General features: G+C 44.9%; 1 protein-coding gene across 4 annotated transcripts in view; it reads left to right on the forward strand.

Annotated features, from left to right (window-relative positions):
* The window catches only part of GSK3B (glycogen synthase kinase 3 beta), a 227,808-nt gene that overhangs the window by 183,934 nt on the left and 22,587 nt on the right, over nucleotides 1-21,287 (forward strand). For 3 of the 4 annotated variants that reach the window (XM_075905473.2, XM_075905448.2, XM_075905466.2), the window contains exons 9-10: nucleotides 18,100-18,138; nucleotides 20,061-20,247. In XM_075905473.2, coding sequence (XP_075761588.1) covers nucleotides 18,100-18,138; nucleotides 20,061-20,247 — 226 coding nt within the window. The remainder of the gene's footprint in view (nucleotides 1-18,099; nucleotides 18,139-20,060; nucleotides 20,248-21,287) is intronic. The other variant, XM_075905459.2, reaches the window with a different exon arrangement.

The following is a 21,287-nucleotide window of genomic DNA, read 5'->3' on the forward strand; positions in this document are numbered from 1 at the left end:
GATGACCTAAAACTGTTGCTGTGGCTGAATAGTGAACTCCAGGCTCCACCTGATAGTAGGCAAGCCTGTGCCAAAGTCCCTGGCTTCAAACCCTGTTCAGGGTGCCTCAATACCCATGGGTCTTTAATTCCCATGAAAGACCTTCACTCTTGCTGCTTGAAGTGCTTGGGTGAGAATCACATGAAAGACAGATATTTGATTTGCTGGAGTTTCAAAGCTGAGATCAGCTGCTTCCTTGGCACAACTATCAATCCGGCTGACAGCAAAACAAAGGCCTATTTCATTGTCAACCACCCAAGAGGCCAACGCAGCTGTAAAGGCTCTACTAAGCTTCTCTGTATGGCTTCTGCTAGTCATTCATCACCATGGTACCTTGCTGGGACATTGCACGTGCATTTGTTGGCATCCATGTAGCGGTCTGATACAGTACCAGTGACAACAGGTCTTGTGCTGCTTCCTTTGGTCCCAGTGCCATCTCCCAGATCAACAGTAGCTACTGTAGCTCAGCACATGGAACTGATAACCAGCAAGCCCCCGATGTTATTGTCAATATTTCAGGCCCATTGTATATCATGGTCCTGATCTCTAGTGACACTGCCCAGTACTGCTCTGAGCTGGCCTTTGGGGTACTTGTGCTTCTCCTCGAGATTCTGAAGTGGTTTCCTATATCTCCAACTTCAGGGAATCCAGGCTATCCTCAGGAGTTGTTCCCACTTTTTGAGTTACCTTGAATAGGTGAAAGGAATGGGAGCGGTGGGTCTAGGTCAGGGGTGGGCAATAATTTTTGATGAGTGGGGCACTCCAAGAATTTGAAGAGTGGTTGAGGGCCACACTCTTCCATGGTATTAATGGAGGAGTTGCAGGGTCTGAGATGGAGATTAGGTGCAGAAGGGAGCTTGGTGAGGGAGGGAGGTTAGGTGAAGGAGGCATTTGTGACCTGGGGCACTGGACTGGGGTGGAGGGGTTTGGATTGTGACTTAGGGCAGGGAATTGGTGTACAGGAGAGGGTGCAGGGAGGGCAGGAGGGAACTGTGATCTGGGGCAAGAGATTAGGGTGCCAGATCTGAGAGGAGATATGGGTTCGGTGGTGGGGGGGAAGGATTTGGGTATGGGCAGAGGGTTGGGGAAGGGAGGGACTGGGGTGCCAGAGACAGGGCCTGGACAGGAGACTTATCAGCCAGCAGCTGTTCCTGAACCAGCCTCTTTGCCTGCTCTGCCCCTGCCCAGGATGCAGATGTGCTCTGGAGCCCCTTGTGCTTCATAGCTTCCTGTTATTGAAACAGGCAACTCTCATTGGCCAGTTTCTGGCCAGAAACCAGCCAATGGGATTGTACTGGGGGTGGGAGGACCTCCTAAAGCTTTCCTCCCTCCCTTCTGGACTCACAGTTTTTAAAGAAAAACTGCCCCGCAGCTGCATTTCTGAGCGGCATGCAAGTGGGGCAAGGCAAGCGGGGAACCTGCCCGGGACTCCCTGCAGCCTCGCAGGCCAGATCCAGCCCAAAGGCCGTATTTTGCCCAGGCCTAGTCTAGGCACAGGTGACTTCTAGCCCTGTCACTGGTTCTAGTGGGTACCCTGAAGCGTATGTCTCTAATATCTAGATTCAGTGGTGGGCAACCTGCGGCCCATTGGGATTCTGTGTGGCCTGCAAGACATTTTGTAAACTGTTACCATGTGCAGGTTGCCAGATTCCACTGGTTTCCAGCCATGTAACTTTATTCATACCAATATTATTAAAGTGAAACATGCTTAAAACAAGGGCACCTGAAGTGAGGTGCATGCTGATTGCACACAATGTTGACTCAGAGTCATGCGTTCCCTCTGCATCCAATCAAAGCGCAAAGCAAGAACTGTTAGAAAAACTACCGTATCCCAGGAGACCATCTTGGTTACAATAAAGTTGTGGCCCACTGAGATGGAGGCCACTCATGTAGCCACTCACTAACCTAGGTTGTCCATTGCTGGTCTAGATGATCTCAGTTGCATTTTAAAAGTCAATCCTGAAAAGTTAAGTTTCACTGCCTAGTATTGGCAAACCATCCAAAGTCTGTACTATGCAAGCACTACACTATAGAAGTATATCCTTAAAGGCTACTCTGTATTGGTATTAAGATCTCACGGGGTACTGAAGATTGAACTGACCATACCTGCTTTAGGCAGGCCTTCTACACTGGCAATTCAAGATCAGCCTCAATAAGATTCTAACCTCTCTTCATCCTCCTCACTAGATGAGACCTTGGTTCTGGAGACATCATCTCTAGTATTGAATGATTTTAAGTCTACCAGGAATTTCTGAGAAGGATGGCTGTGTCCCTGAGAATACAATACAGCTTTCAGAGAAAAATCCCCACAAACTAGACATGTTACACCTGGCTGCAGCAGGGGAAATTGCTTTTCTTATAAACAAGGCAGTTATGTAGTCTCTACAAGCTTTATAGCAAACCCCGTCACATTGGTGGCAAAACTCACAAACACAACTACCATTGTAGGGGTGCAAACAATTTTAACAATACCCCTCATTAGGCTCCCTGATGATGGCAGGAGTAAACGTAAGACACTGCCAAGCTAGAGCAAAAGCAAGCCCTAGAGAAAAGGGGATGCAAAGAGATTGGATCTTTGTTAGAAAAGTGGGTGAGTCAACTGTGAGGGTACAGCAGTGTTTATTATTAGACCCTTTTTGCCCATTGTGATTCTTCAGATTGGAATGCTATGTCCAAATTCCTCAGCTGCCCAAGGACATTAGAGGTGAGTTTCAGTCTTTCCTAATGGCAGGTTGACTGGTCACACGGTCCACTCAGCAGACATCCCTGGATGTGGCAGACTCATCTCAGCTTCCAGAGCCATAGCAAACAGCAGTAACCGCATGCTGCCACTCATGGTTCCAATGATCAGGGATTCCTGTAGAGGTACAGCAATCTCCCTTGAGCACATTTTCTCTTCCCTTGGGACAAGGGCCTGCTCTATGCTTATTCTCCAGTGCTACTGATACCCAATTCTCAAACTGAATCAAGAGTGAGGCAAAATGATACTCATTGTACAACCTGGGAAAGGTGGCCATAAGTGCGTCTTCTTCAAGAACAAAGTACAGCTTAGCTTCTCTCCTCCCCCCCCCCCCCCCGGGAGTTTCTTTCCAAAGTAGTATCTGACCTCCATCTCAACTAATCAGTATATTTACTCTGAGCACTGACTTTTCATCTGGAAAGAGCCAAGCTCTTTGGATTTCTTTGGAGGGTGAATGAGTAGGCATCACAGCAGTGCAATGACCTTCCAAGTAGATCACCAACTGTACAGTTATATGCTACAAGATCAAGGACGTCGTGCCACCTGAAAATCTCTTTGCAAGCAACTAAAGCACACTCAATCTCTGACATTTTTGGGGAAAGGTCTCTATCACGGACATTTGCGGAGTAGCAATTAAGGATGTTGAACCTGCCCCTGTGGTGCCCTCTCCTCCCCCCACCTGAGGCAGCAGCAGGGTGGAGGGGTAGGCTGGTGCCCGTGCCTGCTCCCCACACTGCTGCCTCAAATACAGAGGCAGTGGGTGAGTTGGGCCTGATACCTCTCCTTCCCCCCCCCCCCCCCCGCCCGTGTGTAAACATGTAATGCTGAAAAATTCAATGGTTACACATTTACAAAAATATATGCATTTTAATATCCTTGGTAGCAACATTGGTCTTCGGTCTATGGTTTTGCAAGGTGTTCTGCAGTTACTATCACAGGAAGGAAAAGAGTGAAGCTGGAAAAGTAGTTCTGTAGTCCCTCTTCTGATGAGACTTCTAGCCCCACCTCCATTGGGAACTGCTTAGAAATCACCTGACGTAACGGACAAACAGACTCTCTCTCTAACAAAGAACAGTTGCTTATCTCTTGTAACTCTTCTTTCAGATATGTTGCATGTGTCCGTTATAAGACCCACCCTCCTTTCTCATTGACTCAGTCTATCATCTCAAAGCCTGATGCTAAAGAAACAGAGAGAGCAAGGCAGCTCTTCCGATTTATACCTTTGGCCTGTAGCACAAAGGGCCGTTATCGCACAGGCTAGGGTGACAGCAGGTGCCCTCTCTGGCACCAGGGCAGGAGACTGTTGACTTATTTTAAGGAGAATGTGCAACAGTCCGTATTCCAAAAATTGCATCCTGCAGTTCATCTGTCTAATTCTTCTTGGACTCTTGCTCATTTACCTGTACATGCACTATGCGCATGATTGTCAAAAGGCTTTTCCGCTAGCGGTAACAATTGGGTCGGATGTGGAGCCCCCTGTAGGCACCTCCATGGCGGCATGTATATTTATGCCTTTCCACCCCTTCCGTTCCTTCCTATTGCCAGTGACAGTTGGAGAGTTTTGGTCTTGCATTCTGCAAGTGCCTTTCCTAGCTGTCTTTCCACTTATTTGTATATAGTTCTCCTAGCTTTGTTAGCTTATTTTGGTGGCAGATGGAATATCCCCCCATTCCCATTTCCTCAGAGCAGGGCATACCTTGGTCTCAGGGCTTTAAGCCCTGTGACAAGTGCTTGAAGCCTTTGCCATATGATAACCCACACAACTCCTGCCTCCTAAGTGCCTTGGTCACCAATCAGACTAGTGTAACATCTGCAGAGGCTTCAAGCTCAGGACAAAGGAGGAGAGGAACTCTCACCTGAAACTCTTGCTTTTGGGGTGGCAGTTAATTCACAGCCAGCTCTGGCCGCTTTTGTATGCAGTGCACCAGCATCAGTGAAGAACCCCTCAGTGCCGAAGAGGAACTCTGCCAGAGAACATCATCAATCAGTTCCAGGCAACAAGGCCTAATGGAAAGAGGCTACTCTCTGACTTGGCTTTCTAGTTAAGTGTATCCTCAGTCAGGGCACCTTAAGCCTGCCGCATCCACCACACCATCATCGACTCTGGCTGACCCTAGAGAGCTGTCAAGTCTGGTGCTGGTAGACTCTTCGGAGCTGGAGGAAGTCCAGGTCATCAGCCCTTACGGAGGCAGCCAGGGACTTGATTGAACTGACTCAGTTCCTGGGCCTGACTGCCAGAGCCCTGGCACCACATCCCTCAGAGATGCAAGCCCCAACCCCAAGTGTGGCAACTACTGCTGTAACACTGAGGCTGGCATCTGCCATCATGGCACTACTAACATCAGCCCCCCACATGCCAGTCCTTGATGGTACTGAGGGCAGCACCACCTGCAATTAGACATCAGTAAAGTCAATGATGCTTAGGCAATGCTCCTTGTCACCACAGCACTGGTCCTGGCACTGTCAGCTGCAGCACTTCCTCAGTCCTCCTCAGAGTACTCTTCCAATTTGGAGACAGTCATGTGCCTCCAGGAGGAGCGGATATCGCTTGGGTTCCCAACACCCGTCTTGGCACTGATCCCAGGGCACCGCGCCATAGCCTGTTCTTCAGGCTCCATGGCAAGCATGTGGCAGAGGTCCATGCAAGGGCTCTGTGGGCATACCACCAGGTTTAGGGACCACTCTCCAAGGCAGTCTCGGTGGTGTCTGTGTCACGCAGAACCTTCAAAGACAAGGTGCAGCTACACCCTCATCCTGTGTTTCTCTCTAACATCATGTCACACTTTGGCATAAACCAAGACCTCTTCCTCCTGGTGGTCTTCCCTAAACCACATGCCAATAATAGGCAATGCACACTTCACTCCTTGTATGTTGGATGCACTTTGGCCTTTTATTTAGATGGTACAAAACCATTTTGTAAATCCCCCTCAGCTCTTTATTGCAATAGCAAAGACAATGAAAAGACTCATGGTTTCATTCCAGCGCATGTTGGCATGAATTACGTCCTGCTTTAGGGCATGCTATGATCTTCCAAAAGTTCCAGCCCAAGCGTTCATGGTTCATTCCACTAGGGCCCGAGCATCCTCAGCCACGTTCCTAGAGCAGGTGCACATGTAGGACAGCCACCTAGTGCTCTGTTCATACATTCTCCTCTCACTGCACGATCTCCCAGCAGATCTGGGATGATGCAGCATTCGATAGAGTAGCGTGGCAGTCCATTTCCACATGATCTTTGACCCCTCCTCTGGTCATTGAGCTGGTCATTGGTAGTCACCTGCATGGAATGGACGTGAGCAATCACTCGAAGAGTGTTTGTGGTTGAAACACAGTACTGAACAGCCCTTGCAGGAAAATCAGTTCTTGTTTGAGTTCTTGCTCATGTCCATTCCATGTAGGTGTGAATGTGCCACATGCATGAGTTCCGGAAGTTTTTCCCTCAGCAGTACCCTTTGGGCCAGCCAGGGAGCCCCCTGGAGTGGCGCCACTATATCGGTACATACATACCCCTGCTGGTCCTCCACCCCCCCCAGGTTCCTTCTTTCCAGAAAATTCTGATGAAGGGAAGGCGGGTGGGCTTTGGAATGGACGTGAGCAACACATCTCAGAGAACAACAGTTACAAGGTAAATAACCGTTTTTGATTCGAGTGCTTGCTCATGTCCATTCCCTATAGGTGATTCCCAAGCTGTGCTTACGGAGGAGTCAGCACATATATATCACTGCTGGTCCTCCACCCCCTCAGTTCCTACTTACCGCCTATGACAGCTACTGGAAGGCTTTCTGCTTGCAGTCTTCACAAGTGTATCCTTAGCAGTCAACCTGTGCATAGTTCTATTTATTTTGTAAATAGTTTTATTTAATTAGTGTTTGCATTTCCTGCTGTCTGAAGCCAATGCCTTGCAGCCATCCCCAGGACGCTTATCTCAAGTGTCCTGGGGAAAGGTACTTAACTGATGCCTGCTAGATCTGCAGAGCAGTTAACCTCCTCCCCTTTGGTCTGTCCACAGCCCCCCGAGTCTTCACAAAATGCATGGCCATGGTGGTAGCCTTTCTAAGAAAGCACAGGGTGAAGGTTTTCCCCTGCCTTGACAATTGGCTTATTGTGAGAAATTCACAAGAACAGGTATTACAGCACGTAGAACTGGTAAGGGACACGTTCACCTGACTAGGCCTCATGCTGAATGAAGGGAAGTCCATGCTTATTCTGACACAGCCCATAGAGTTTTTGGGCGCAGGGCTCAGTGCAGCAACGGGAATGGCAACCCTCCCGAAACTCAGGTCCATGGCCATAAGGGACATTATTCTTGGCCTATGGGAGTCACCTATGACAATGGCAAGAAACTTAATGAATTTACTGGGGTACATAGCTGCAAGCACATACGTGGTATGGCATGCCAGGCTACACCTGCACCCCCTGCAGGCATGGCTGGCATGAGTGTACAACCCAGCTCTCTAGCCTATAGACATGGTGGTTTTGATACCAGCAGAGATCCTGTCCTCCCTAGATTGGTGGCTGCACTAGGACATGGTGTGCACAGGAGTCTCCTTCACCAGGCAGTCCCCCTCAGTCCAGCTGGTGACGGATGCTTTAGACACTGGTTGGGGAACACACCTTGCAGACCTCAGGACACAAGGAATGTGGTTGTGACCCAGGCAGACGCTGCATGTAAATGTCAGGGAGCTGTGGACAGTGTACCTAGCTTGCCGGGTATTTCTTCCTCACCTGAGGGGCGGGTGTGTCTGTTCTGACAGACAACACAGTAATGATGTTCAACAGACAAGGTGGAGCTCGTTCCTTTCCCTTATGTCAGGAAGCCCTGGCCCTATGGGATCTCTGGATCTTGCACGGGATCCATCTGCAGGCCTCATACCTTTCAGGAACCTGCAGTTTTCTGGCAGCCCAGCTCAGCAGGTCATTCAGAGCTCAATAATTGTCCCTCAGAGAGGGTGTAGCACGAGAGTTTTTGTGCAGTTGGGGATCTCCCCACCTAGATGTGTTTGCTACAAACAGCAACAAGAGGTACCATCTGTTGTGCTCATACCTGAACCACAGCCCAGGATCATTGGGAGATGCACTTCTCATGCAGTGACCTCCTCACCTCTTATAGATGCATTCCCTCCCAACTCTCGATACACGAGGTTCTTTTCAGGGTGCAGCAATATATGGCGCGGGTTACCTTGGTGGCCCCAGTATGGCCCTGTCAGCACTGGTTCCCTATCCTGCTGAGTCTCTCTATAGGGAGGCTGATTGTACTTCCATTGCTCCAATTTAATAACCCAGGACCTGGGCCTCGGTCAGCTGTCACCCAAACCTCCAGTCCCTGCACCTCACAGCATGGAAGATCTGTGGTTGAGGATAGGGAAGAGACTGTGTTCAGATTTAGTAAGAAGGTGCTTATGGAAAGCAGGAAACCTTCTACTAGGGCTACCTACGTGGCCAAGTCATGGGTCATGGACCTCTCAGAAGGGGATAGATCCACTTCAGGCACCAATCCTCCTTATTCTAGACTACTTGTTGGAACTCAGGCAGCAGGGTCTAGCCCACCTCATTGGTGAGGATTCATCTAGTTGTAATCTTGGTGTTCCACCCAGGGGAGTGGAGTGGAAAGATCTTTACAAATGCTATAATTGAGCGGTTTCTGAAGGGGATGGAAAGGTTGGATCTTCACATATAAGAATCTGTACCTCAATGGGACCTGGTGCTCCCCATATGAGCCTCTAGCAAAGTGTTCCCTTTCGCACCTCTCTTGGAAAGTGGCCTTTCTCGTGGCCATCACGTTGACCAGAAGGGTGTCAGAGTTAAGGGCCCTTACATCAGAGCCCCCTTATACGTTGTTCTTTAAGGACAAAGTCAAGCTTTGCCCCCTTCTCCCCAACCTGGCTTTCTTGCCTAAGGTAGTCTCACCATTCCATATGTCTCAGGAGATTTTTCTACCAGTATTCTATCCAAAACCCCATGCAACTCACAAAGAACAGGCATTACACTCTCTTAGATGTAAGGAGAGCACTAGCATTTTATTTGGAAAGGACTAAACCATTTAATAGATCCATGCAGCTCTTCATTTCAATAGCAGGGAGAATGAAGGGGGCCTCCCTGTCTCAGAACAGTATTTTTCCTTGTATCATGTCATGCATTAGAACAGTGGTGCGCAACCTTTTTTAATTCACGACCCCCACGGAGGCCACTCCCCCACCCCTACTGTTTGTACATTGGGCGCTGAGCCGGGAAGCCAGGAAAAGACCTTTTTGGAGTGGGGAGAATCAGAGAACACTAGAACTGGAAGGACCAAGAACTGCCTAGAATGATCATCCCTGACAGATGTCTGTCTAACCTGCTCTTAAATATCTCCAGTGATGGAGATTCCACAGTCCCCTTAGGCAATTTATTCCAGCGTTTAATCACCCTGACAGGCAGGGAGTTTTTCCTGATGTTCAACTTAAACCTCTTTTGTTGCTATTAAAGCCCATTGTTTCTTGTCCTATCCTCAGAGGCCAAGGAGAATTTCTCTCTCTCCCTCCTTATAACCCCCTACTAGATATTTGAAAACTGCTATCATGTCTCCTCTCAGTCTTCTCTTTTCTAAACTAAACAAGCCCAGTTCTTTGTCTTCCTTCATAGGTTATGTTCTCTAGACTTTTAATCATTCTTGTTGCTCTTCTCTGGACCTTCTCCAGTTTCTCCACATCTGCACTGATTAGGCCTCAATTGGAATACTGTGTCCAGTTCTGGTCACCACATTTCAAGAAAGATGTGGAGAAATTGGAGAAGGTCAGTCTTCCCTCCTGGAGGTGTCTGTACCTAAAACCTCTCTTCCCAGCCCCATCCCAGATCCCACATCCCCAGCCACAGCCTTCATCCTTGCACCCTAATACTCTGCCCCAGCCCTGAGCTCCCTCCTGTACCCGACTCCTCATTTCTAGCTCAGAGCCTGCACCCCCAGTCAGAGCCCTCATTCTCCCCAACACTGAACCGTCTCCCATGGCCCCACCCCTGCTACAGATCATCTATGTGCAGAATGAATGTTATGTGCACCAATATGGAGGTCATGTATGATAGACAATCTCTATATTGGTGCACAGAACAGAATTATTTCTGAACATGGATATAAAAAATTAGAAGGAATGCTCATTAGGACCCCAACTGGGTTGCAACTCCATTTTAATGACCTCATCATGGCTGGTTTAGGTTTCGGGGGCCAAAGCTGAAGCCCGAACCTTGCCTCCAAGTTAGGGTTGCCAGGTGTCCGGTTTTGAATCGGACAGTCCAGTATTTGAGCTTTCTGTTCGGGAAACAGATTGAGAAAATATAAATAAGATATAATGTATATTGTAATGTAATGTCAAGTATGTCCAGTCTTTTTGTTGAAACCATCTGGCAACCCTACCCCCAGAGCCTTAGCCCAGGGCTTCAATCACGGTTGGGGGGCCTCAGGTTACAGTCCCTTTTGCCTGGGACTGAAGCCCTTTCCCCTCACAGGTCAGTAGGGCTTTGGCCCTCACACCTTGGACCACAGGGCTCAGGCAGGCTTCAGTCCCCGCTCCTTGGACTGTGTAGTAATTTTTATAGTCAGAAGCAGGTCCTGTTGTCTGAGTTGCATACAGGAGGTCAGACTAGATCAGTTTCTCAAAGTGGTCCGCAGACCCACTCTGAAAAAGCTGCTACGGAGCCACTCTGGTTTGTTTACTTACCAGCTCCACAGCCCCAGAGCCTTGCGGCTCCCATTGGCTGCAAACAGCTGCCACGAGGCTGCATGGCTGCAGAGCCAGGTAGGGTTCATCTAGACTACGAGGAACAGTTGAAAGTGGATCTTCCGATCACACTTTCGAAAGCAGAAAAATTAGGTTTACACGGCTTTTTTGGCAAACCACCTTCCCTTGTCGAAAAGCCGCATAAATCTAATTTTTGAGGAAGAGCAGCTTTTCGACAAAGGGAGGGATGCGGGGTTGCTGAAAAAGTAGTGTCTAAACTACTTTCACTTTCGAAAGCTCTGCTTTCGAAAATGCAGTCGGAAGAAGATGTGCAAATTCCCATGGAATTTGCATATCCTCTTTCGACTGTTCCTCGTAGTCTGGATTATCCCTCAGTAAACAAGCCAGAGATGCCTGGGAACAGCTTTCTCAGAGTGGGTCTGCGGACCACTTTGAGAAACAGTGGACTAGATTATCATAATGGGATCTTCTGGCATCTGTGATTTCTGAAAGGGTGGAAAATTGTTGAGGGGCAGGGTGGAGGGAACTTTAGATAACAGCATAACTAGGTGTTTTAAGAGATTTAACAAAGGTTACCAAAACAGGAAAGGATTAGTCAAAGGAAGGAGCATAAACCATTTTTATGAGCAAATGAGTTAAAATTATGTTATCAACAAGTAAAATAGGCACGGGGAATGAAGAAAGATATATTTTTAAAGCACTGTAATTACCACGAGGCTTTCCAGTTTTGGTCTGCATCATCTACTTATATTACGAGGTCTTTGAGTCTGGGACCTGTTGTCTTGGGTATTTCTAATGCACTTAGCACAGTCTCTAGATAGCAATGGCCATATGGTCCTCTGAATTGTAATTATTTTAAACTTGCTAGCACTCAGTTCCCTGGATATGGAGAAACTCCAGCTAAAATCCTATTACCCTCAGACTTTTATGTACAATGCTTTTTCTTCTTCATCTTTTCCTGTGATTATTCATCTTCGAGAGATGGTACCATCACTCTTTTATGCCACCTTCTCTCCCTTGAGGAGAACACACAAACCCAGCAGTCTTTATTTTATTTAAAGACATCTATGTAAATACAGTACATCACCACTAAGTACAGTATGGACATGGATAGGGACTGTAAGTTTGCATCCATATGGTAACTTATTGAAAATGTTCAACTGTACACTTCCTTCCTCCAGGTACCAGTCCTCCCATCCCCAGCACCTTCCTCCATTCCCTTCTCTCCAACATTTATGTAGTTTTAAGTAATGAAATGGGCCCTTTTTTCGAACCGTTCTCTGAAAAGGTTGATAGATGGCTCACATGGTCAGGTATTGAAGCTGGCGTTTGTGCTGATGATGGTAATGGTCACCATCCCATTCCTGCTCTGAGGAAAATACAAATGCCAGAGCCAGTCTCAGCTTTTTTTTTTTTTTTTAAATGCCTGGCCTTTTCCCCCATTGTAAACCAGTTACTAGAGTTGAAAACTTATCTTCAGTATTTTCTGAGAGCAGAGGTTATTTACAATCCCCTTAATAGGGGATTGAAGGCTAATTATAGGGGGAACCATAATCTAATATCTTGACTACATAGATTTGTCATTGTTTTATTGGTGTGAGGACTGTTCACATTCCATGCTATTCATGGAACATTGGCAGATCCTTCTGAGCCAGCTGCCTACGGCAGACCCCACATCTCTATTGGGCTGCTAGTGTGGCTTCTGGCCATGGGAGTAGCACAATAGATTGAAGGGGAGCTGTTTTTGTGTTAAGTCAAACCATTTAACCTGACTGCTGTTTTTCCATTTCTTTCTACCACACAGGACTGTAATGAGGATAGCTAATGATTATATGGGTTATAGGTGGTAAAATTAATCAGAATGTGCACACAGTCTTTTGACACGTGGTGTTATTTATAGTGATCCTAGTCATTCTGGTATCGTGGGATAACCGTTCCTTTAATTTACTTCAAATGTGAAGTCTGTATTCTTACATAAAACAGCAGTCTGTTAAATTTGGGTGTGCTCCAAAGAGTAACTTCATTAACTGCCCCCAATATCTTCAGGCCAGTGGTGTGATGACAATAGACCAGAGTCATTTTGGAAGTGGAAATGACAAATGAAGAGTACAAGTCCCTTCCCCCCCCCCCCCCCCCAGGTTGTTGTCTTTCACAGCAAAGTAGTAGCAGGCACAGGTTAAGGACCATTCCCATACTCCCTAAGATGCTCTTCAAGGCTACATCTACCTTGCACAGTTATTTCAGAATAAGCTATTCCGGGATAGTTGTAAATAGCACGTCTACACTGTAAGGAAGCCTCAAAATTAGTCCAAGACAGGCTTCCCTAATGTAGACATGCTACCTCGAGTTAGAGCCCCAGGAGAAATAACTTAGAATGGCTCTGGTGAGGGGCTATAGCAGACACCTTTTTTCAAAATAGCTATTTCAGAATGGGAATTATTCTTTGTAGAATGAGGTTTACAGAAGTTGGAATAACCCTCCTATTTCAAAATTATTTCCAAATAACAAAATTGCTGTGTAGACGCTCGCATAGTTATTTCAGAATAATGGCCATTATTCTGAAATAACTGCTCTGTAGACACACCCTAATTTCCACATAACTTATGAAGCAGTGTTTTTCCTTGCCTGTGAGCAAGCCCCTCAGAACACGAGTGCAGCTACACTGACTGAGACCATCTAACTCCGTAACCAATTGCAGATACTTCAGAGGGAATGAACAGGACAACGTAATTTCTGGTGCTCATCCCGTTGTCCAGTCCCAACTCCCCCTGCATGCAAATGTGTAACTGCTGACAATTTCAGCAGGTACACATTTACCAAAATAAATTAATTTTAACATCCCTAGTTCTTGCCCCCAACACTGTCAAAGAAATTCCTGAGTTTGTGTGTAACAAAAGAAGTCCTTTGATTTTTTTTTTTAAATTACTATAATATTAAAAATGTTGTTTGTAGCCTGTAGAACAAGGAAATTCAAAGTTTAGTGTGAAACTTCCTTTGTGTTGACCTCCTGCTTTGCCTTCTCAGCCAGTGATGGTGAATTTCCTTGGAGGGCCCTGAGCAGTTCAAATTGAGTGTCCCAAGTGAATGTAAAAAGGAATTATTTTCTTACTTTATATCTTTTTTTCATTTAAGATTTGGCAGAAGCTGAACAACTTGTTGGGTAATCTGTATTTCTTTAAGAACTCCGCAAAAGTCAAATGTACTGTGGAAATAATCCAGTGACAAGTTTGTGGTCTATTGATTTTTGACTGAGTGTGGGATTCAAGATTCTGGTTCTGTTCTCAACTGTGCATGGACTCACTTAAGTCACTTAGCTTGGGTTTTCACAGGGATTTAGGCATTGCAGTGCTGAACACAGTGGCAGTTCTGCTATGGATAAATATTTAGTCATTGGGTCAGAGAACGTGAGAGTGGCTCCCTCTACCCTTGGAGGTGGAAAACCAGGGTCCAGTCCCCCTGCTCCTATCACTGTTTTGTTATCCAAAGTGGAGTGGTTTCAACAGATGAGACTAAGGGAGCTGCATAACACTATTTCCCACAGCTCAATAGTTAGGACAATCTGCTGAGAGCTGGGAAACCCCTGTTAAATCCCCTTTTCCTTTCTGATAGAGGATGGAATTGAGTCTTGACATCCCAGGCAAGTGTTCTGACCTGGAGGCTAAAAGTTAAGTGTCAGTTTTGACTGGGAGCCAGTCTGGTAGGGGCTTCTAAGCCTGGTAAGGGTGATGCCTAACGGTTAACAGCTGACATTTCTAATTACAGGCCAGCAGGCCTAACTTCAGTGCTGGGCAAACTGGCTAACACTATAGAAAAGAACACAATTGTCAGATACATAGATGAGCTCAATTTGTTGGGGAAGAGTCAACATGTTTTTTGTAAAGAAAAAGCATACCTTGCCAATCTACTCGAATTCTTGGGAGGATGGGGTCAGCAAACAAGTGGACATGGAGTTACAGTGAACTTAGATTTCCAGAAAGCCTTTGACAAGATCTTTCACCAGTGGCTCCTAAGTAAAGTAAACTGTCATGAAATAAGAGGGAAGGGCCTCTTGTGGATCTGATTAAAAAACAGGGGACACAGAATAAGCGGACAGTTTTTTAAAGAGAGAGGTAGAAGCTGGGAATGGGCGACAGGAGATGGGTCACTTGATGATTACCTCTTCCCTTCATTCCCTCTGGGGCAGCTGGCATTGGCCACTGTCAGAAAACATGATACTAGACTAGATGGACCTTTGGTCTGACCTAGCGTGTTCTTTCTTATGTAAATAGTGGTGTCTCCTGGGCGTCTGTACTAGAACCAGTACTGTTCAATATATTAATAAATGATCAGGAAGAAGAGGTGAACAAAATTTCAGGTAATATAAAACTATTCAAGATAGTTATATGAAAAGTAGACTGCGAAGAGTTACTAAAGGATCTCATAAAACTGAGTAACTGGACAACAAGATGGCAGATGACATTTAATGTTAATAAATTCAAAATAATGCATATTGGAAAACATAATCCAAAATATAAAGATGTATTGGATTTGGGAAAAGTTCAGACATGGCAACAAAAATGAATAGGGGTATGGAACAGATTTCATATGAGAAGAGATTAATAAGAGTGGGACTTTTCAGCTTGGAAAAAAGGCAGCCAAGGAGGATGTGATGGGGTCTATAAAATCATGACTATTGTGGAAAAAATACATACAGAAGCATTATTTACTTCTCATGAAAAAAAAAAACTAAATGAAATTGAGGCAGTGGGTTTAAAACAAAAGGAAGTACTTTTTCACATACTACACAATCAGCTGTGGAACTCTTTGCCGGAGTATGTAGTGAAGGCCAAGACTGTAACAGGGTTCAAAAAAGAACTGGATGAGTCCATCAATGGCTGTTGGCCAGGATGGACTGGGATGCAAAACCGTGCTCTGAAATGTCCCTCACCTTTGTTGGACAGAGTCTGGGATTGGGTAGCGGGATGGATCACTTGAAGATTCCCTGTTCTGTGCATCCCCTTTGACATACCTGGCACTGGCCACTGTCCGAAGACAGGATATTGAGCTCGTTGGCCCATTGGTCTTGACCCAGTATGGCTCTTCTTATGTAATAGTAACAAACAGTTATTTTTAAAGCCTCTGTTCTCTTAAATGTCATAGTGTCACAGATTGTGTGCTAACAATCTGCATGCAAAACAGATGGTGGCTGATGGCATGAAATAATGTCTTAATACATATGAGGATAGAAGAGCATGCTGGGGTTACATTGTGAAGGCTTTGATTCAGTACTTAATTATACAAAGACTTCCATGTTGTGCACGAAAAAGCTCTGTTATAAGAATGTGCATGACTGAAAGTCAGTCTAGCCATTTGGTTAAAACAATACAGTGCCAGTAACCCATCATGTCTGGTTTTGAGAGCTGAATGCTGATGTGTGTGTCCTGAGCCCCATCTGTCCTCTTTCTTCCCACTCTCGCTGTAGGAAGATTTTAAAATTCAGTCAGGTCATGAGCACTGTTAACCAACTATAGCTAGTTAAGAGTAAAAGTGAATGTGCTGTTTGTGCACAAAGATTTCACATATGTTCTTTCTTCATTTACCTTTCTGAGGAATGGAGCAGGTATTGTATTAGAGGCATTTAACTTGGCAATGTTTTTTGAAAAGTCAAAGATAATTGTCAGTCTCTACAAAGTGCATATTGGTCACATTGTATATTAGGAAGAAGGAGCCATTTGGAAGAGGCAGCAGACTTGGTTTTCCTATTTAGCCATGAAGGTTTATTATCATGTAAACATTGATAACAGACTTGAAAAAAGGAAGAACTTGCATTAAATTCCAGCTTTTTTGCCACAGTAGAGAGTCATTGGGGAATGGAAGGGAAAAGCTGTATGGCTATTCAGATGAATTTACGTGTACATTCTACTCAAGAATTTTCAGGGCAGTTGTAACTCAACCATAAAAAATGCGATTGTGGCTGAAACTTTGGCGAGTGAGGTCTCAGCCTGCATATGATTTATTTTGGGAAACATCGTTTTTGAGTTATGCAAGTGCAAATTCTGCTTGTGAAATGTTATAAGTAAAGACTTTTTTGCATTTGTTTATCTCCAAAACACATTCATTTTTAATAATCTGTACTGAGGACATCTCACCTTGAATAAAGGAGTAGTTTCATTTTATAAAAATGAATTGCTGCGCAGGTGGGGTAGTATTTGATCACTTTAAAAGTTCCTGTCAGTGTTTTTTTGTTTTTGTTTTTGTTTTTGTTTGTGGCCTTGCTGCGCATTTTGCACAGCTGTGTTTAGTCTGCATACTAAACGTTAGTCTCCCCAACTAAATTTGCTTTGTGAACTTAGCTTTTTCCCCCTTCACCCACATGTATTATAAAGTGAAGTAAATTATACTCTGATGGGCCGGATTTTAGTCCGTGCACTAAATTTTAGTCCGCAGACTAAAAAATAATCCGCGGATTATTTACTAAATAATTCTCTCACTGAAAACTACATTAAGAGTGTTAAACTGTCTCACCAGAATGTAAAAGTGAGGGAATTCACAGCTAACGGTGAGTCACGTCTGTCCTCTAGGCACTCAGGCACAATAGAGCTCTGACACCATCCCAGCATTCAGGATGTGCCCCATTGTGCTTAAGTGTTGGCATACACATCGTTGTGCACTTCACCTGTAACTGTGACTGTCCCTTGAGCTTAATATTTAATGTACCCTTCTGTGTAGTTCTTGGTGGGTGAATTAGGCAGAATTTCAGGTGGAACTGTGTTGAATTACTGCAGCTAAAATGCAAGTTTTTGCTTTACTTTTAGTTTGCTATTCCAAAAGAGAGAAAGAAACCAGCTAAGATTTTTTTTAAAGTAATGGATGCGAGGGTATGAGGGGGAAAAGCCCACAATAAAGTGAGAAAATTAAGTCCATACCCTCACTCCTGAGGAGACATGTCCAGTTCCTGAAGAACCCTAAAGAGATAACATCATCAAAACAAATCCATTGGTGGGGAAGTCAATCCAAAATGGAGAATAATCCGCGGCGGCCTGATACACTCATAGCTCACACAAATTTAAAACAGTCAAATTAGAAATACAAAATTTGTATTTTGTCTTCAGCACAAATCATAAATTGGTTTTTTAAAAATTTTTCACATTATTTCTCTGGGACAGATTTACAAAGGAAAAATGAGTAGTCTGTGCATGAGGGATGCACACATGGAGACAAACTAATTCAGCCCCGTTGTCTATGGACATTTATATCCAGGACAGAGAGGACTGCAAATTCTTTAATATGGCAACTCAGTTACCCTTTCCTTTCTAGTTAGAATTTTGATTTCAATTTTTTGTTATTTGTTTATTTTTTTAAGTAAACGCACTGGCATTGGAACATAAATTAACATAGAAATGTTTCTATACTATGCCTCACCATTGCACAATTTTTTTTGGCATACACTGTGGTCAAGTTGGACTAGCTGCTATGGAGACTGATGTTTAAAGTTTCTAATTGTATAAACATTTTCTATGTCCCCCACACCATGGATTTCTTATAATATTCGATATATTTTTCCTTGCTGGACTATTCTCTTTTGGATTGACTCCCCCTGTTTGGATTATTTCACTGCATTATCATCTTTAGGACTCGTCAGGAACAGGACATTTCACCTCAGGAGTGCGGGTATGTACTTAAACATTTTTTCGAATTCTTAGGGCTAGTCTTGAAAAGATCAGAGAGAAAAGCTAGAAGTGCAAAAGTCGGGTTCAAACACATCAGATAGCAGCCAGGTGAATATTTTCCCTTGTCATATAAAAGATGGTAATGATTAGACAGGCATTAGATCTGCACATGTTTCACTTTTAAATTACTATTTTATTTGCGGGGGGTTGGTATTTGTGTGGGGATTTTTGGTTTTTCAATTTCTGATGTGGATCATTGTACTAATGCTAACGGTGAGTGACTCATTCCCAGTCCAGACAGAGGTTGAGCAGTTGTTTCTTAAATCTATATATAGATATTGACAGGGGTTCTCTGACCTGAAATGTGAAGAGTATAAGGGGGAGAGACAAAGGGATACCTGTTGAAAAGGGCAGATTTCAGTGTTCTTTGTTTTTCTATCTTCATTTAATAAAAGGAGACTGTAACTTGGGAATATTGTGCCACCATACCCTTGTATTGTGGTCACTAATCCAAACCCTGGAGGCATTGGGTTTTGACACAGAATGTAAATAGCCTCCATCCACTTCTCCCCCTAGAAATACACACACAGCTACTTCAAGTCAGCAGAAGTTCTATGACTGCAGCTACACTATTTGGGTGTCAGGGCCAATCTGAAGCTTTTTCTTATCTCACTGTAGTAGTCACAGTATCTTTCCAGCAACCTGAACACATTCTGCACTTTTCATACCTGAACTCTTTGACACCATTCCCTGACATGATGAATTAGTACAGAATGCATTGGAACGAACTCAGGTGCTCCTGACCCTGCTGGGCACCTGACCCTGCTGGGCACCAAGGGGTAAAAAAAATCAGTTAATTATTGTTGGTGACCTGATTAATTTCAATTAATTTAATTAATTAATTGACTTCAGTTTAAAATTCACTGAAGCAGAGTCTGTACAGGTGTGGGTTCTGCAGTCCATTAGCATGTGATCTGTAGGTCATTCCTTGGTGCTAGGTGCTTTGGGGTAACCTGCATTGGGGCAGAAGTTTTTTGGATTAGCTCAATTGCATAAAAAATTCTGATCTCACAATTTAACACTCCCACCTCACCTCCCACCACACTTCTCCCTGGCCTATATTCCGCATGAAACAGTGAAAGGAAACTGCAGAAGCAGGGTTTTAGGGGCATGTATGTGACTGTCCAAATTTGCTTTGAATGTAATGAAATGGGGAAGTTAGATCTGGGGTGTCATTCTTGCTATGTAGGACCATTTTAAGGGGTCTGAACTACAATTTCAAGGAACTGCTGTGAACTCTAGTTTATAAACTCAAGGTAAACTTTTGAGAGAGTCAAAAAGCTTTCTCACTCACCACAACTTGGCCATTCTCACAAACTCCAAATGTGCAGGAATTGTCCCCATTAATTCATAGGACTCACTTAGCACAATAAAGTCAAGAAGAAGCACCTGCAAACTTGAACAGTGTCAGCCATAGCAATAATCTGGCCAATTTGCCTAGAAGGGAAAATCTTTTGTTTACTGCCGAAATACACACAGGAGAGCCTTTTAATTTTGACTTTCAGTGAATCCTGCTCATTTGCACTGTTTTCTCCATCATATGCATGGCTGATTTCACCCCACTATGTGTGGTCATAAGATCCATGAATCTTCCCTTTAAGAACAAAGTTGTTTTTCTGAGCTCTCCCATGCAGTCTTTCACTAGCATTGCACCTTGCCTCACATAGCATAACCCTTTGCACTTGACCCTTTCGACACCGGAGGCTGGATTCTCCCATCCCAACAAGTGAAGAACCATTATTTGAGCACAAATAACATTTCGTTTCAACCACTGGGCACTGAGAGATTTAATTGCTCTTGCTTGCTGCTGAAGTAGTGAAGAAAGAAACAAGCCTAAACAATTTGTCTCTTGTTTTTCTGTAGGTCTTCCGACCCCGCACGCCACCAGAAGCAATCGCACTATGTAGCCGTCTGCTGGAGTACACACCCACCGCCCGCCTGACTCCCCTGGAAGCATGTGCGCACTCTTTCTTTGACGAACTACGGGACCCAAATGTCAAACTACCAAATGGGCGAGAGAAACCTGCACTCTTCAACTTCACCACTCAAGGTAGCCTGTGAGCATAAAGGATCCTTCTCTTGGGAAGAAGCACTGTGCCAAAAGTTCTGTCATACAAATACCATTCTCCCAGTAGTAGAATCAAGAGGTGGGACAAGAACATTGACTAATTATGTAACCAGCAATCTCTCTCAAAAATGGACTGAATCAGCTATGGGGTAGGGGAAGAAAGGGTATAGAATGGTTATCCTCTTGCATTATTGATTCAAATTCAGTCCACAGGGGACTGAAAGATTGCATAAAGTAAGTTTGCAGCTTCAGTCCAATTCCTAGTGTCCACAGTCCAGCTGACACCTTTGATTGGCGCCTAACCATAGAGGTTGAGGACCCAATGGCCAGCAGAGACTGAATTGTTTTCTAAAGATAATCCTGTTTCATCATGTTTGAGGTAGGTTGTTGGGAACCAATGGAGGAAACTCCATCATTGCACTGCCGCTGCCCAGACTGTGTTCATTCTGGGCATCACATATGGAGTCTGCAGTACTCCAGGGCTGTAAATACTACATCCGTCCTTCAGCATTAAATACAGTAAGAACTTTTGAGTGTGTAACTTTTTAAATTACTCAGGATGACCACAGAATGTTTCATGTTGAACAGTTGGTGGCCACACCAGTGTCAATTAGCCATCCTTGCCCTTCTCGCTTACATCCCTTACACTATTTAATCTCTCCATTCACACTTGATGAGTGTTCAGAGTTGGTCTGGTGAAATATGGAATGCAGGAAATGTGGCATGCAAGCTTGTTAGTGTCGTACATGTTGGGGACCTCTCTTATCCAGCACCCTCGGGACCTGACTGGTCCTGAACCAGGGAATTTGCCATACTAGCGATGGTTCCTTGCCACAGCCCCCAGCCACCCTCTGTCAGCTGTCAGGGATTGGAGGGGGGAGGTGGAGGGACTCCCTCCAGCCTCTGCTAGGCTGCTGACCCCACTGCTGCTGCTCCAGCTGGACTGCCTGCTGTGCTTCAGCAAACCATGCTACCGGGGGCTGGCTCTAGCCCTGGTCAGGCTGCCAGGGGCCCAGCTCTTC

The sequence above is a fragment of the Pelodiscus sinensis genome, chromosome 1 (assembly GCF_052426305.1).
Source record: "Pelodiscus sinensis isolate ZL-2025 chromosome 1, ASM5242630v1, whole genome shotgun sequence".
Taxonomy (NCBI): domain Eukaryota; kingdom Metazoa; phylum Chordata; order Testudines; family Trionychidae; genus Pelodiscus; species Pelodiscus sinensis.